Here is a 13895-nt window from a genome sequence, read left to right on the forward strand (position 1 = left end):
GGCAGGGAAGGGCGTCTGGGTTTGGGAGTTTGGGGGGGATGGGGTCTCCTGTAAAGTGACCCTGGCAGGTGGAGAAGTAGGCAAGGGGTTACTGGGCCTCTCCTAACCTAGGCTGGAGTGCATGTGCAGGGGTGGCCGCAGCAGGGCGGGGGAAGCAGGGCCGCCTGGGGAGGCACCGGCAGTGGGGCTGGCAGCCTGAAGGGCTGGGGCATGGCGTCTCGTTTCCCCTGCAGCCAAGGCCCAGGAGGTCCTCCAAGCCATCCGAGGCTACGTGCGGTTCTTCTTTGGCTGCCGAGACTGCGCCGGCCACTTTGAGCAGATGGCTGCTGCCTCCATGGACCAGGTCGGGAGTCCTGACGCCGCTGTCCTCTGGCTCTGGTCTAGCCACAACAAGGTCAACGCTCGCCTCGCAGGTGAGGAGGGGGCAGCCGGAGTCACCTGTGGGGGATGAGGGGTGAGGATACTTTGGTGAAGGGACACTCATTGTCCCCTCAGTCACAGCCCAGCCCCGGTTTCGGGATGAGGAAACCAAGGCTTTGGCACTGTAAGACCCTGGTCTTCCCATGCCATTGCTGACTCTTTCCTGCTCTGGGCCCCTCTCTGGCCTACTGGGGTCCCTCTCCTGCCTCTTCTGCTCCGCCTCTGGCTGTTGGCCGCTTACTCAAACTGACAGGGCGGAGGGAGCTGGGGTTCCCCCTCCCTGGGAAGGGTCTGATGAGAGAAGGGGCTGGAGGAGACCAGGTCCTTCCTGGAAACACCAGGCACCGGTTCCCAAGAAGGGGCCCTGCCCTCCGCATTCCCTCATTTCCCTCATTGCGGTGCTTCCTTTTCCTCACGCGCAGGAGTCTGATGGCTCCAGGGCGCGGGGTGGGGAGGGAGCCATCTGTGGACAGGAGGCAGCCTGTGTGTGGGGAGGGAGTCTCGCAGGTGGCTGTGACAGCCTCCCAGGGGTGGGAGACAGGGCGGAGCCGAGGTTAAAGGAGCTGAACGGAGCAGGTGGTGGTGCAGGCGCCTGCACTTGGTCGTGGTCTCCTGGGGCCTCCTTGTGAACTTTGAAAGGAAGACACATGCCTGACTTCTCCTTTTCCCTCCCCAGCCCTGCTCCTCCCCTGCCACCAAATGCTCCATTTGACCCTTTAGCCCCTTGACCTAGGCAGGTTCCCAGCTGCCACTGGAGGGCCAGGAGCTGGGGCTTCTCCCTGAGGGGCCAGATGCAGAGCCCTCCCCTCCCCTCTCTGGTGGGGTCCTTTCAGAACAAACTGGTAATTAGCAGGAACAAGCTGAGAGCCCTCCGCCAGGCCTGACCACTGTCACTCATGGCTGGACCCGGGACTCTGCTTGTTGCCCCCTCCCCAAAATAACCATTCTGACTTGCATGCCACTTGCTGCTGCTCCTGCTTCCTTGCAGTCAACAACTCATCCCCCTATTAAATCCTTTAGGAGAGGTGCTTCTGCAGAAGGGATGAGCCGATGCATTCATTCCCTGGGCAACACTGGGTGAGGGGCTGGCGGCTGTGGCTCACCCTCTGGGACTCATCCAGAGGGTGCCGAGAGGGCTGGCCCCACCTGGGGTACCGACACCTGCAGCCCCAGCAGCATCCTGACTCTTCCAAGTGACCCCCGGTTCCCCCCCACCAGCCTACCCTTTGGAGCCCGCCCCTGCCCCAGAGGGCTGCTGCTGGGTAAAGGCGAGCACCTGGGGATTGCCATGAGCAGCTGACTCGCTTTAAAACACATTTTTTCCACTGGGCAAGGTGGCTCACACCTGTAATCCCAGCTCTCAGGGAGGCGAGGCAGAAGGATAGCTTGAGCCCAGGAGTTCAAGACCTGCCTGGGCAATATAACGAGACCCTGTTCTCCACAAAAAGGAAAAAAAAAAACCCCAAAAGACACACACACACACACAATTTTTTTTTTTTTTTTTTTTTTTTTTTTTTTGAGACGGAGTTTCACTCTTGTTACCCAGGCTGGAGTGCAATGGCGCGATCTCGGCTCACCGCAACCTCCGCCTCCTGGGTTCAGGCAATTCTCCTGCCTCAGCCTCCTGAGTAGCTGGGATTACAGGCACGCGCCACCATGCCCAGCTAATGTTTTTGTATTTTTAGTAGAGACGGGGTTTCACCATGTTGACCAGGATGGTCTCGATCTCTTGACCTCGTGATCCACCCGCCTCGGCCTCCCAAAGTGCTGGGATTACAGGCTTGAGCCACCGCGCCCGGCCTACACACACAATTTTTACCTTGAATTGACAGAGTGACATATCTACACAGTTCGTAATTTGGAAAATTTCAGAAAAATGCAAAAAAAGACAAACACAAGCAGACCAACCAGACTGCAAAACAGATCACAATTATTCTCGCCCTTTCCCATGTCTGCCTCCGGGGTGCAAACTCCGTAAAGTCCACAAAGCGGGACAGTGGATCTGGCCAACACTGGGGAGTGGCTGAGATGCCCGGCACTCTTCACGCTTCCCTGGGAAACCGCAGAGGGCTGGGGCTGAGGGGTAGGGCGGGTCCGCCGCCTCCTCCAGGCTGCCATCTGCTGAGCTCCCAGTGTGGGCTAGTGTTTGCGATCTGGATTTGGTCCTTTCCCCTCCTCTGGAAGGGCAGTGGCAAGCCCTTTTTACAGGCAAGGAAGCTGGCATTCTGAGTGGAAGAGTGTGGTCCGGGCTTTTGGGTGGGAACAGTGTCACCACCAACCCGTGTACGCTTCCCTCTGCAGGTGCCCCCAGCGAGGACCCACAGTTCCCCAAGGTGCAGTGGCCGCCGCGTGAACTGTGCTCTGCCTGCCACAATGAACGCCTGGATGTGCCCGTGTGGGACGTGGAAGCCACCCTCACCTTCCTCAAGGCCCACTTCTCCCCAAGCAACATTGTCCTGGGCCTCCCTGCAGTGGGCTCAGCCCCCCGGTGGGACGTACAGCGTGTGGCAGCCGCCCCAAAGCTGGCGATGGAAGGCCTGGCGCTGGAAAGCCGAAATTCAACCCTGGACCCTGAGAAGCCTGAGATGATGACTCAACCCCCTGCAAATACCACCCCAGATGTGCCAGCTGAGAGACCCGAGGCAAGTCACCCCCCAAAGCTGCACCCTGGCCTTGGAGCTGCACCAGGCCAGGAGCCTCCTGAGCACATGGCAGAGCTTCAGAGGAATGAGTGGGAGCAGCCACGTGGGCAGTGGCACTTGAACAAGCGAGACAAGGGGGCTGTGTTACTGGCCGAGTCCTGGGCTGAGAAGAACCGCCCCTGGGGCCCTTTGGAGGTCAGGCACGTGGGCCGCAGCTCCAGGCAGCTGGTCGACATCCCTGAGGGCCAGCTGGAGGCTCGAGCCAGGCAGGGCCGAGGCCAGTGGCTGCAGGTGCTGGGAGGGGGCTTCTCGCACCTGGACTTCAGCCTCTGTGTGGGGCTCTATTCCCTGTCCTTCATGGGCCTGCTGGCCATGTACACCTACTTCCGGGCCAAGATAAGGGCTCTGAAGGGCCATGCTGGCCACCCTGTAGCCTGAACCACCTGGGGAGGCAGCAGGGGAGGGAGCCGGCATCGGGAGCTCCTCCAGCCCCCGACCCCGTTCCCTCCCCTCCCACCCCTTGCTCCTTGACTGGCTTAGAAGTGTGGGATATTCAGGAAAACCAGTTGCTCCAGTGAAGCTTCTTAGGGCTGCTAGGACGGAGAGCTCCTTTGGCACAAAAGACAGGAGCAGGGTCCAGGTTCCCCTGCTGTGCGGAGAGGGCAGTCCCCGACAGCGACAGCGGGCGTGGGCGGTGCAGTCCCTGGTCCCTCAGCTCCACATTCCTGTTTTTCAGCTTATCTGAAGTCCTGCTTCTCACTGGAGCCTCAATCTCTCCTGCTTGGTCTTGGCCCTAAGTTGGGGCAAATGAAGCTAGAGGAGGGTCCCCTGAGCTGGGTGGGCTGGAATGGAACCCCTCATTGCCTGCTGGGGATCCGCCCACCCCGCTCCCTTCCGGACAATGAAGAAGCCTTGGCACCCTGGGAGGAAGGACCACCCCGGGCCAGCCTCCAGCTCCTCAGACCTCATGGGTGGGTTCTGGTTTCAGGGTGGGGTGTAGAAGCTTCTGGAAGTCGTGCTGGTCTCCCAGGTGAGGCAGGCCGTGGTTGCTGGGCGGTAGGGTGTGAGTGGCTTGCTTGGCGGGGCCCGCTCAGGTGGTGGCTTAGGAAGGAGGTGGGTCTCTAGTGCCTTGGCCCTGGCTTCGCTGCAGGAGGTGGCTGCTTTCGCTTCTCCCCATTGAGCTCTGCCCCCTCTGAGTCTGGTCTCTTGTCCTTTCTTGTTTTGGTCTCCGAGATAAATGCTCATCTTTGGAGGGTACTGGGTAGAAGTTGGGGAGCAGAGTGTCTTCTCTCTCCAGGTTTCGCCTTCCAGCGTGCAGAGGTTAGGTCTGGGGGAGGCAGTGCCGCACATGTGCTTGATTGCACACTACTCCCTGCTTGGGAGGCGTGTGGAATAAACTATTTTTGTTAAGGCAGGCATCGGTGTGTTCTTTAACTTACTGCTTGGAGACCTAGTGTCCAGGTCTGGACAGAATGCACAGAGACCAGCCCCACCAGCAGCCCCACTTGCAGCCAGACGCGGTTTCCCCAGCCCACGCAGCTCCTGGCCACAGATGCCCATAGAGCTCCCTGCACCCCAAACCCCACAGCGGCCTCATGCACTGGGACAGGCCTCTGGATGTGCGCCCTGCCACTGCCTGCCCCCACCCTCCCTGAGAACTCCTGCCTCGGCGCCCCAGGCTGACGAGGGAGCCGGTCTGCACCTGCCTACTTGTAGCTCCTCCTCCAGGAAGGAAGGGCTTGTCTGAGCTGCGGGGCTGGCCACTCGGTAGGGAGGAGTCAGCCAGGATTAGAGAGCCTGCCCTTAATCCGGCCTGCTGGGTTTTACAAGGATCAGAGCCGCTGATAATGAACCTCATTAAGGGGGAGCAGGAGCTTCAATCCGATTTGGGGTTTTCTCTTTGACATCTTCACTCTGCTCAGATGGCCTGGGTGCTGTGTGGAGCAGGTGGAATGCCAAGGCCGCTCCCGCTATGGGACAGCTGGGGCGGGGGAGGGACGGCAGTCTCCCTGAGTGTTTCCCGATCTCTTTAGCTGCAGTGCTTTGCTGGGCTCCTGGGGGGATCCCCTCTCTGTGCCCTGCTCCAGGCACCCAGTGGCTCCATCATCCTGGTTGGGCTCTGCACCTCACCACCTGCTCCCCTTGGGCTGGCCCTGGCTGGGGGCCTGTGGGACAGGCAGGAGTCCAAGGTCAGAAGGCAACCCCAGCCTGCAGGAGGGTGACAGACTCCCAGGGCCAGCAACCACTGTGCCCACTGGACCAAGGCCACTGAATACACCTGCCCCACAACCCCCCAGGGCTCCTCTCCCAATGCCAAGTGCAGGGGATTTCTGTGACCATATTTCTAAAGCCGAACTCAGTTACCTAGAATGAGGGCTGCATTGGAAACGCTGTCGCAGCAGCAGCCCGGGCTCCCCAGTGTGTGGCTCAGCCTCCAGGCCCCGGGAGTGCTGTGGACCTCCCACCTCACAGCTGCCTGTGGCAGCCGAACCTCGTTCGCCCAGCCCCAGCCCCTCTGGTTGATAAACGGGTGGGCCTCCTCGGCAGCGCGGCTGCCTTTCACCTTGATTTCCCCAGGGCTCTCAGCAGCATCGATAAACCAGCCTCGGCCACCAGCTGGGCCCTCCCCCACCCAGTCTGCCAGGCTGGGAGCTGGGGCTCGCTGAGTCTTCAGTGCCCTTCTGATGGCTTCTCTAGAGGCCCCCATGGCAAGAGAGGGTCCCCAGGGGAGCCCTGCAAAACAAAGGCTCCTTGTCTGGGGCAGGACAGAGAACCTCACCTCTGTCTGGCGTGTTACCTACTGGGAGCTCAGGAACAATTTCCTCAAGGAGACAGCGGCGTGGAGCTTTGAAAGACCAGTAGGTGTTAGCAAAAAAAAGGAAAATAAGGAGGGACAGTGGGTGGGGGGTTACGGGCAGAGGAGAAAGCATGTGCTAAGTCAGCAAACAAAAAGAATGAATTAAATTCTGAGAAAAACTTTAAAAAAGTGTTATTAAGAATTTCCGCAATGCTGCACTGGCTGGAAACTGAAGATAAAACAGATGTGGCCCTGCTGCTGTGGAGCTTCCATTCCAAGGACAGGTGTGCTGAGGGCTCTGAAGGAGAGAGGCCAAGCAGGGAGGGTGCTGGGGAGGCTTCTCCCAGACCTGAAGGATGGGAAGCCAGGGAGTGGGAGGGGCGGGGCTGAGGGTGGAGGGGCCACGGAGCTGGTGTGGAGGGACTGCAGCCCTGAGGGATGCTCCTTGCAGCATTCTTGGAGGTCCAAGAGGGGCCTTGGTATGGGGTGGGGGTGGGAGGAGCCCTGGCACAGTCTGTCCTCTGGGTGTGGGGGTAGAGGAGAGGGCTCCAGGGGACCCAGCCAGCCTTGACCCTGGAGGAAGGGCTCAGAGGGAGCCCTCAAATCTGGGCTCTGGGTCGGTGGGGGGTCAAGTCCAGCCCTGAAGAGAATGGACTCTGAAATCTGACATCTGGTTTGAGTCCAGCTTCCAGCACTCACTGGCTTTGTGACTTCGAGCAAGTTAACTTACTTCTCATTCCCTTGTCCCTATGTCATTGGAGATAAACTACCCACCTACCAGACTCTTGTCCCACGCTGGGTAAACAGTAAGTGCTTAATGGTAGCCCACTGCTCAGGTCGTGTCACCTCCTGTCTTAATACCCGAAAACTCAAGGGGCTCCATTGTGCTTAGGCGGTGCCATTCCCACAGGTATTCTGTGAAGGGTGTCTAAGTGGCAAGCCCCAAGCCACCCTGGCAGGTGCCACCATCCACAGCTGAACTGAGGTGTGGAGTGGAAAATGCCTCCCCACCCCCATGTGCCACAGTAGTTACGATCTCCCCCATGAGATGGGCTCCTAAAATGCCCGAACTGTGTATACTGTTGGAGTATTGATGTTTACAATTTATTGAACTTTGCGCTCATTTAAATCTCGTTTAATCCTCCAACAACACTAGATGAAGCAGCAGAGCCTTAAAGAGAGTGAGAAACATCCCATCCCCTCTACCCCCACCGAAATAAATACATTTGCCTTATTCTGCCAAATGGTGAGAGGTACATCTAGGACCTGACCCCAGATTCCACCCCGCTCAACCCCGGAGCTGCAATCTCTACACCTTCTAACACATATGGTTCTGCTTCGTGTCCTGTTCCACTGGAAGAATCACAGACTTTCCCGAGACTTTATGTGGTGCGCCGGGGGCCAGCCCTTCTTCCCTCCCATGGTGGCACTAGCCACCCTTTTCATCTTCCAGATTGTATATCTGGTGACTGCTGCCATGACTAGAAGGCCATATGGGGTGATTTCTGGAGGGTATCTGTTGTGTGTTGGTGGCAGGGAGCGGGGAAACCCTGAAAGAATCCACCTTTTCCAGAGCTCTCGCCCCATTCCCTGCATTGAGGCCGAAGTGCCGTCTGGGGTCCTTGTTTTTAGGCCTGGTTGTTGGAGGGGAGGAGACCGGGCTCCTGCTCCTGCCGCTAACCAGGCTGGGCATGACCCTGGCTCAGCTCATCTGTGAAAGGGGGGCCGCAGATTTAGCTTGCAGGTCCCTGCTAAGTTCTTCTCCCTCTTCCTGGGATTCCTATCCATGTATTGGCAGCCCCATGCAGAGCGGAGGGGAGAGGTTTTCCCTGCAGGGCCTTCCAGAGAAGGGATTCTTGGCCAAAGGAAATCACAGCCTATATGATCAGTGTCCTGATAGAATCCCGGGCCAGCTATGAAAGGGGAGAGCGCACACCAGCCTGACAGCCTTGGGGCAGAGTGTCCCATAGGCCTCCGCACCCCATCACTGCCTCATTCTCCCCCAGGTGCCAGGAAAGCTCCAGGGTGGACCCAGCATCCCTCCTCTTCCCCTTCAACACCCCTTTCACCCCTTCCCCCCTCCTCCTCTCCTCTGAAAGGAAAGGCTGCTTCTTGGGCAGGGCGATAGGATTCCCACCCCTAGCTTTAAGAACTAAACCAAACTCCAAGAAAAGCAATTGAATCTTCATACCCGACTCCTGGTCCCTTCTCAGGCCTGCTGTTGTGCAGGACAGAGCCCTGGCATTGGGTGTCACACCTAGCCACACCTGGCCTTGACCCTTGCTTTCCCTTTCTCTGCTGCCCTGGAGGATCATTCACACCCAAGAGGGCAAGCAGCTGCCCTCTCAGCCCTCCCTCTCCCACCCTGGGCCTCTGCCCTCTGCCTGGCCCCAGAAGCACAGTCCATAGACAGAGGCCAGACCATGGGGTCCCCAGTTACGGGGGTCTCGGTGACACAGTTCACTGTTTGCTACAAAGGAGGCCCCCTCTCACAGCCTTGGCCCCTGCCCTGCAGAAGAACTCCCCACAACTCACTTACCAATGGCCTTGGGCGCCAGTGGCCTCAGCGAGGGTCCGGTGGACTGCATGGCTGCCGTCTAAGTCTCTCTGGCGACCCTCACTGGCCCTGTCACTCCAGGTTTCACTGCTGCCCAGGGGCTTTGTGCCAGGCCTGGGTCACAGTGGAAGAGAGTTTGGAAGTCACAAGGCAGAGGAGGAGACCTCTGTCAGTGTGAGAGGACAAAGCGAAGGGACAGTCCATGGAGGCATTGACCTTAGTAGGTGAGGACTCAGGGAGCATCTCTCCACTCTAGGGCTAGGGTGAGAGCCACCTGATGGCGCTGGCAGCTCCAGCTGCTGCTTTGGTAAGACTTGGTCATCTTTTTACTGAGAGAGCAAAAGCTCTTTTCCCGGGGCTGCGCATTCTTCGGGAGGAAAGTGGGCCTCAGGTGCTGCCTGTTAACCCCCCTGTCTCCCCTGCTGCAATGGTTTGACGCCTTTCACCTGTGTCTGCCTGGGAGCCTCTGCCCACCACGGAAGAGCAGCTCGTATTTGGAAGGGGCTAAAAATCTTACCTAGTTTGAATCTGCTCTGCATTGTCCCCATCGAGTTCTTCACCATCCAGGTTCCAGTGGTCACAGAGTTCTGCTCTGGGGAGAAAGGAACTGCTTAGCAAATGACGTTGAGAATAGTGATTATTTGGGAGAAAATTCAGGTAAGATCCCACCTTCACACCATCAAATACATCTCAGTAGGTTAATAAGCTATGCCAAAAAATACGAGGGCAATATAATTGAATACTTCACTGTTTTTGAAAGCATGAAAACAATGGAAAATTCACCTAATGTGAGAAATCAATGTACTTGACATCACTTTTAAGAAGTAAGTCAAGGGCAAGCACAGTGGCTCACGCCTGTAATCCCGGCACTTTGGGAGGCTGAGGTAGGTGGATCATGAGGTTAGGAGTTTGAGACTAGCTTGGCCAACATGGTGAAACCCCATCTCTACTAAAAATATAAAAATTAGCCAGGTGTGGTGGCACACATCTCTAATCCCAGCTACTCAGGAGGCTGAAGCAGGAGAATCACTTGAACCTGGGAGGTGGAGGTTGCAGTGAGCCGAGATAGTGCCATTGCACTCCAGCCTGGGTGACGGAACGAGAATCCATCTCAAAACAAAAAAAAGCAAAAAANAAAAAAAAAAAAAAAAAAAAAAAAAAGCAAAATCAAGCTGTGTATTAAAAAGCTGGGAAAGTACATGCTATAAACATGGCAAAGGGCTATGACTCTTAAGCAACATACCATCTTGAGAATGAGCTAGGTCTGCATTTATTGACCTGATAAAATGTCCAAGAAGGATACATTTCTATAAACATAAGTTGCTATTGTTATAGATATGCTAATGTTTGTCTAGAAAAAGTCTAGAATACACACCAAACTGTGACTAGCAGTTATATTTAGAAAGTGAGATTAGGATGAACTTAAGTCAGGGCTGGGACTAGGGCAACGCAAGTGAGGTGCCGGGACGCAAAAGTGAAGGCGACAGCTGACCTCAGGGGCCTGCAAGTACAGCGCCCGCCCCCCACCCCCTCCGACAGCGAGTGCCTCAATGGCCTCGCCCTAGGCCTGGCTTTGACTTAAATCTGTTTTTGAATGTTTGCAATAAAATATTTCTTTTGGAATGCAAAAATAGCAAGGAAAATAAATCGGATTAAAGGATACTAAAGTCTGTTAAATAAAATTTGTAGGAGGCCACTGATTTGGCCTAGGCTCCTATGCTGTAGCCAACAGACCAAACCAATATGGAGTCATTCATGCTCAATGAAAGTAGTTAGAAGTATATTCATCTAAGAAGTGGCTGTCAGTTACTTACAGCAGCTGAGCTTTAGTCAATTGTAGGTAGCCGACAGATTCATATAAGGCAATCCAATTAAACTCTGTATCCCACTTCTGTTTGCTGTCCATAAATTCTGAGTCCATAGCAGCCCTGAAGTTCCTTGAACCTGTTCTGGGTTCCGAGGGCTGTCCAATTCTTGAATCATAAAGCCAATTAAGATTTTCAAATTTGTTATGATTTTGGTTTTTAACAGCGTCTATTGTAAAGAAAAGCACTAAATCCCTATTGAAAATAAAGGGCCTAATTAAGACTGAGAGATGCAATTTTTTGACTAACCTGTTGGCAAAGAAATTAATTATAATGATGATGATGATACCTAGTGTCGCTGGAGAGAGGGGAAATGAGATGTATCAGTTATCTATTGCTGTGTAACAGCCACTCCCATACTTAATGGTTTGAAACAACAGTCACTCATTTTGCTCCTAAACTGGGAACATGATCAGAGCTCAGCACAGAACAGCTCCTGGCTGCTGGGTGCAGCGTTTCTGGACGCAGCTCACTGGGCAAGTTGGTGTTGGCTGGTGTCCGGAAGCCCAGCTGGGGCTGTGGGAGGGGCCTCCAGTCCTCTCTCCATGGACCTCTCCATGGGCTGCTCAGACTTCCTCACAGCATGGTGGCCGGGCTCTTCAGGCTGGCGTTTCATGTCCTAGCCTCAGAAGCCACCTAGCTTGGCTTTTCTGATTGTCTGTTGGTTGAGGCTGATGTAACAGCTCACCCAGGATGCAGACAGAAAGGCCTGAACATGTTCAAGCGGAGGAACCTTGGGCTCCACCTTCGACAGGGGTGTGACCGAGTTCTGGAACACTATGTGACATGGCGAACACCATGTGACATGGCGAACACCATGTGACATGGGAGATACAGTTGCCACCATCTTAAGAAAATACAATCTCCCCCGCCCGGTCCTCTCATGTACTGCCAGTGGTAGTATAAACCGACACAAGAGGTGGGAAATAGATCATAATGTAATGTAATTGGTAACATATTTTTTAAAGCCTTAAGAAAGTATATAACCTTTGATCCAACAATTCTATTTCTGGAATTTATTCTAAGAAAGTCACTGAGAGTATTTACTAAGCGTCGCTACATGATAAATATTTATAATATCAAAACAAGTTTAACCTAACTTTCAGAGTGGGATGTTGAGTAAATTCTGGTATACAGATTTACAGTGGAATACAATGTAACATCTAAAGACGATTTGACGGCTGGGCGTGTTGGCTCATGCCTGTAATCTCAGCACTTTGGGAGGCCGAGGCGGGAAGACCACTTGAGCTGGGAAGTTCAAGACTGCAGTGAGCTATGATCACAGCACTTCACAGGGCGAGCCTCTGTCTCTAAACAATAAAAAATAAATACAAATGATTTGAAAGTATATATTTTTTAACGTGAAATTATTTTCACACCACACTGTTAATTGAAAATATTGTTATAAAATCAGTTCTGTATAGTATGATCTTATTTTTAAAAAAGAAAATACATATATATTTATGGATATTGAATGCATGGATGCCACTGCACTCCAGCTGGGGTGACGGAAAGCTCCTCGTCTTCCCCTCAAAGCCCCTTTCCTCTCTTGGCCCCCGCGGTTTCTTTCTCTCTCCCCAGGACTAGCGAGTGCCTCTTCCCATCTTCCTGATGGGCTCCATTTGCTCTGGCCTCTTGGCTTCTGTTCCTCTTTTTGCTAAGCCTCCACCCTGCCTCCTGGACTCTACCCTGCCTCCCTGAGCTCACTGCCTGTGGAGCTCCACTAAATCTCCGCTTTCCTATCATCTGGCCCCTGCTCACAATCTTTCAGAATCTCTTGCCCTTTCACCCATGGGGTAAAGGCCAAATCGCAGTGTAGCACCATGCCTTCCACCAGCTGGCCCCCACAAACTCTTCTCCTGCCTCTTTCACTACAAACCACAGCCCTGTGGCTGATGACCTGTGCCACAGCAGGAAGTTCAACTTCTCTTTTGGTTTTTTTTTTTTTTTTGAGACGGAGTCTCACTCTGTCGCCCAAGCTGGAGTGCAGTGGCGCAATCTCAGCTCACTGCAACTTCTGCCCCCCAGGTTCAACTGATTCTTCTGCCTCAGCCTCCTGAGTAGCTGGACTACTGGTGTGTGCCACCATGCCCAGCTAATGTTTGTATTTTTAGTAGAGATGGGGTTTCACCATGTTGGCCAGGCTGGTCTCGACTCCTGACCTCAGGTGATCCACCCCTCTCGGCCTCCCAAAGTGCTGGGATTACAGGTGTGAGCCACCGTGCCTGGCCCAACTTCTCTAAATCTCAGTTTTTTCCATTAGTAAGGTAGAGCCAGTAACATCCAGGCACTGGGGGGAATAGGGGTAAATAAAATAGAGGTCTCTGATTTCATTTATGTGGCAAGATGATAGGAGGTGTGATTTGATTTGGCTCTGTGTCCCCACCCAAATCTCACTTTGAATTGTAATAATCTGCATGTGTGAAGGGCAGGACCAGGTGGAGATAATTGAATCACAGAGGCGTTTTCCCCCACGCTGTTTTCATCACAGTGAGTTCTCATGAGAGCTGATGGCTTCTCCTGCTTTGCTCGACACTTATTCTCTTGCCACCCCATGAAGAGGTGACTTCCGTCATGACTGTAAGTTTCCTGAGGCCTCTCCAGCCATGCAGAACTGTGAGTCAATTAAACCTCTTTCCCTTATTAATTATCCAGTCTCAGATATTTCTTCATGGCAGCATGAGAACGGACTAATACAAAGAGATTATAATCAGGTGAAGAAATGAACAATGATCTCTCATAGTGAGAAGGTATTCTTACAAAAGACACAAAGATCTCACTAAACAGAGAGTCTACATTTATGGATGGACAGCTTAAGATTGTAAAGATCAAAGTTTACCAAATAATCTAACATCCAATGTAACATTAATCAAAAGTCCACGACGATTTTTTTTAATAGAACTCAACCTTATTCTGAATTTTTTTTTTTTTTAAGACAAGGTCTCACTCTGCTATCCAGACTGGAGTGCAGTGGTCTGATCATGGCTCACTGCAGCCTGGAACTCCTGGGCCCCATCGATCCTCCTGCCTCAGCCTCCCAAGATACTGGGACTACAGTCATGCGTGACCCCACCCAGCTAAATTGTTTCTTTCTTTCTTTTTTTTTTTTTTTTAAGATGGAGTCTCTCTATGTTGCCCAGGCTGGTCTTGAACTCCTGGCCTCAAGTGATCCTCCTATCTGGGAGAAGATTTTTGCAGTGTCCAAGGCTACTGCTACCATCATCCTGTAGACCCCAGGACAAGCCTGCCCAGTAAGCCTGGCAGGAGATTCTTTCCTCTCCAACTCCCTTCAGGAGGGTCCAGGTGCTAATATGACTAATCCAAATGACTGCAGGTGAATGACATGCCAGGGCCTGCAGCCAGATTTGTGGTCAGCTGGCCAAGCCTCTCCAATAAGAGTAAAGAGATTCCACCCTCCGTCTCTCTGATACTAGCTTCAGTCACGGCTGCCACAGTTCAGAGGCTGAGCACCAACCCTGAAATGTGTGTGGTAAAACGAACAAATGACCCTGATGAGTTCCAATTTTCACTCTCCAGAAACAATTCCCTGCTGGCCTATTCCAGGGCACAAGTGTGAAATGCGGCTTTCATGGTGGATTACTAGCCTAAAGGAA

General features: G+C 53.6%; 1 protein-coding gene across 2 annotated transcripts in view; it reads left to right on the plus strand.

Moving 5' to 3' along the window:
- The window catches only part of QSOX1 (quiescin sulfhydryl oxidase 1), a 43755-nt gene extending 39279 nt beyond the window's left edge, over positions 1–4476 (plus strand). The window contains exons 11-13 of one of the 2 annotated variants that reach the window (XM_017524445.2): positions 234–413; positions 2722–3062; positions 3799–4476. In XM_017524445.2, coding sequence (XP_017379934.1) covers positions 234–413; positions 2722–3062; positions 3799–3807 — 530 coding nt within the window. In that variant the 3' untranslated portion in view covers positions 3808–4476. Of the gene's footprint in view, positions 1–233; positions 414–2721 lie in introns of both variants that reach the window. The other variant, XM_017524444.2, reaches the window with a different exon arrangement.
- The last annotated feature ends 9419 nt before the right edge of the window (positions 4477–13895 follow it).

Source organism: Cebus imitator, unplaced genomic scaffold (assembly GCF_001604975.1).
Source record: "Cebus imitator isolate Cc_AM_T3 unplaced genomic scaffold, Cebus_imitator-1.0 Scaffold33, whole genome shotgun sequence".
Classification (NCBI taxonomy): domain Eukaryota; kingdom Metazoa; phylum Chordata; class Mammalia; order Primates; family Cebidae; genus Cebus; species Cebus imitator.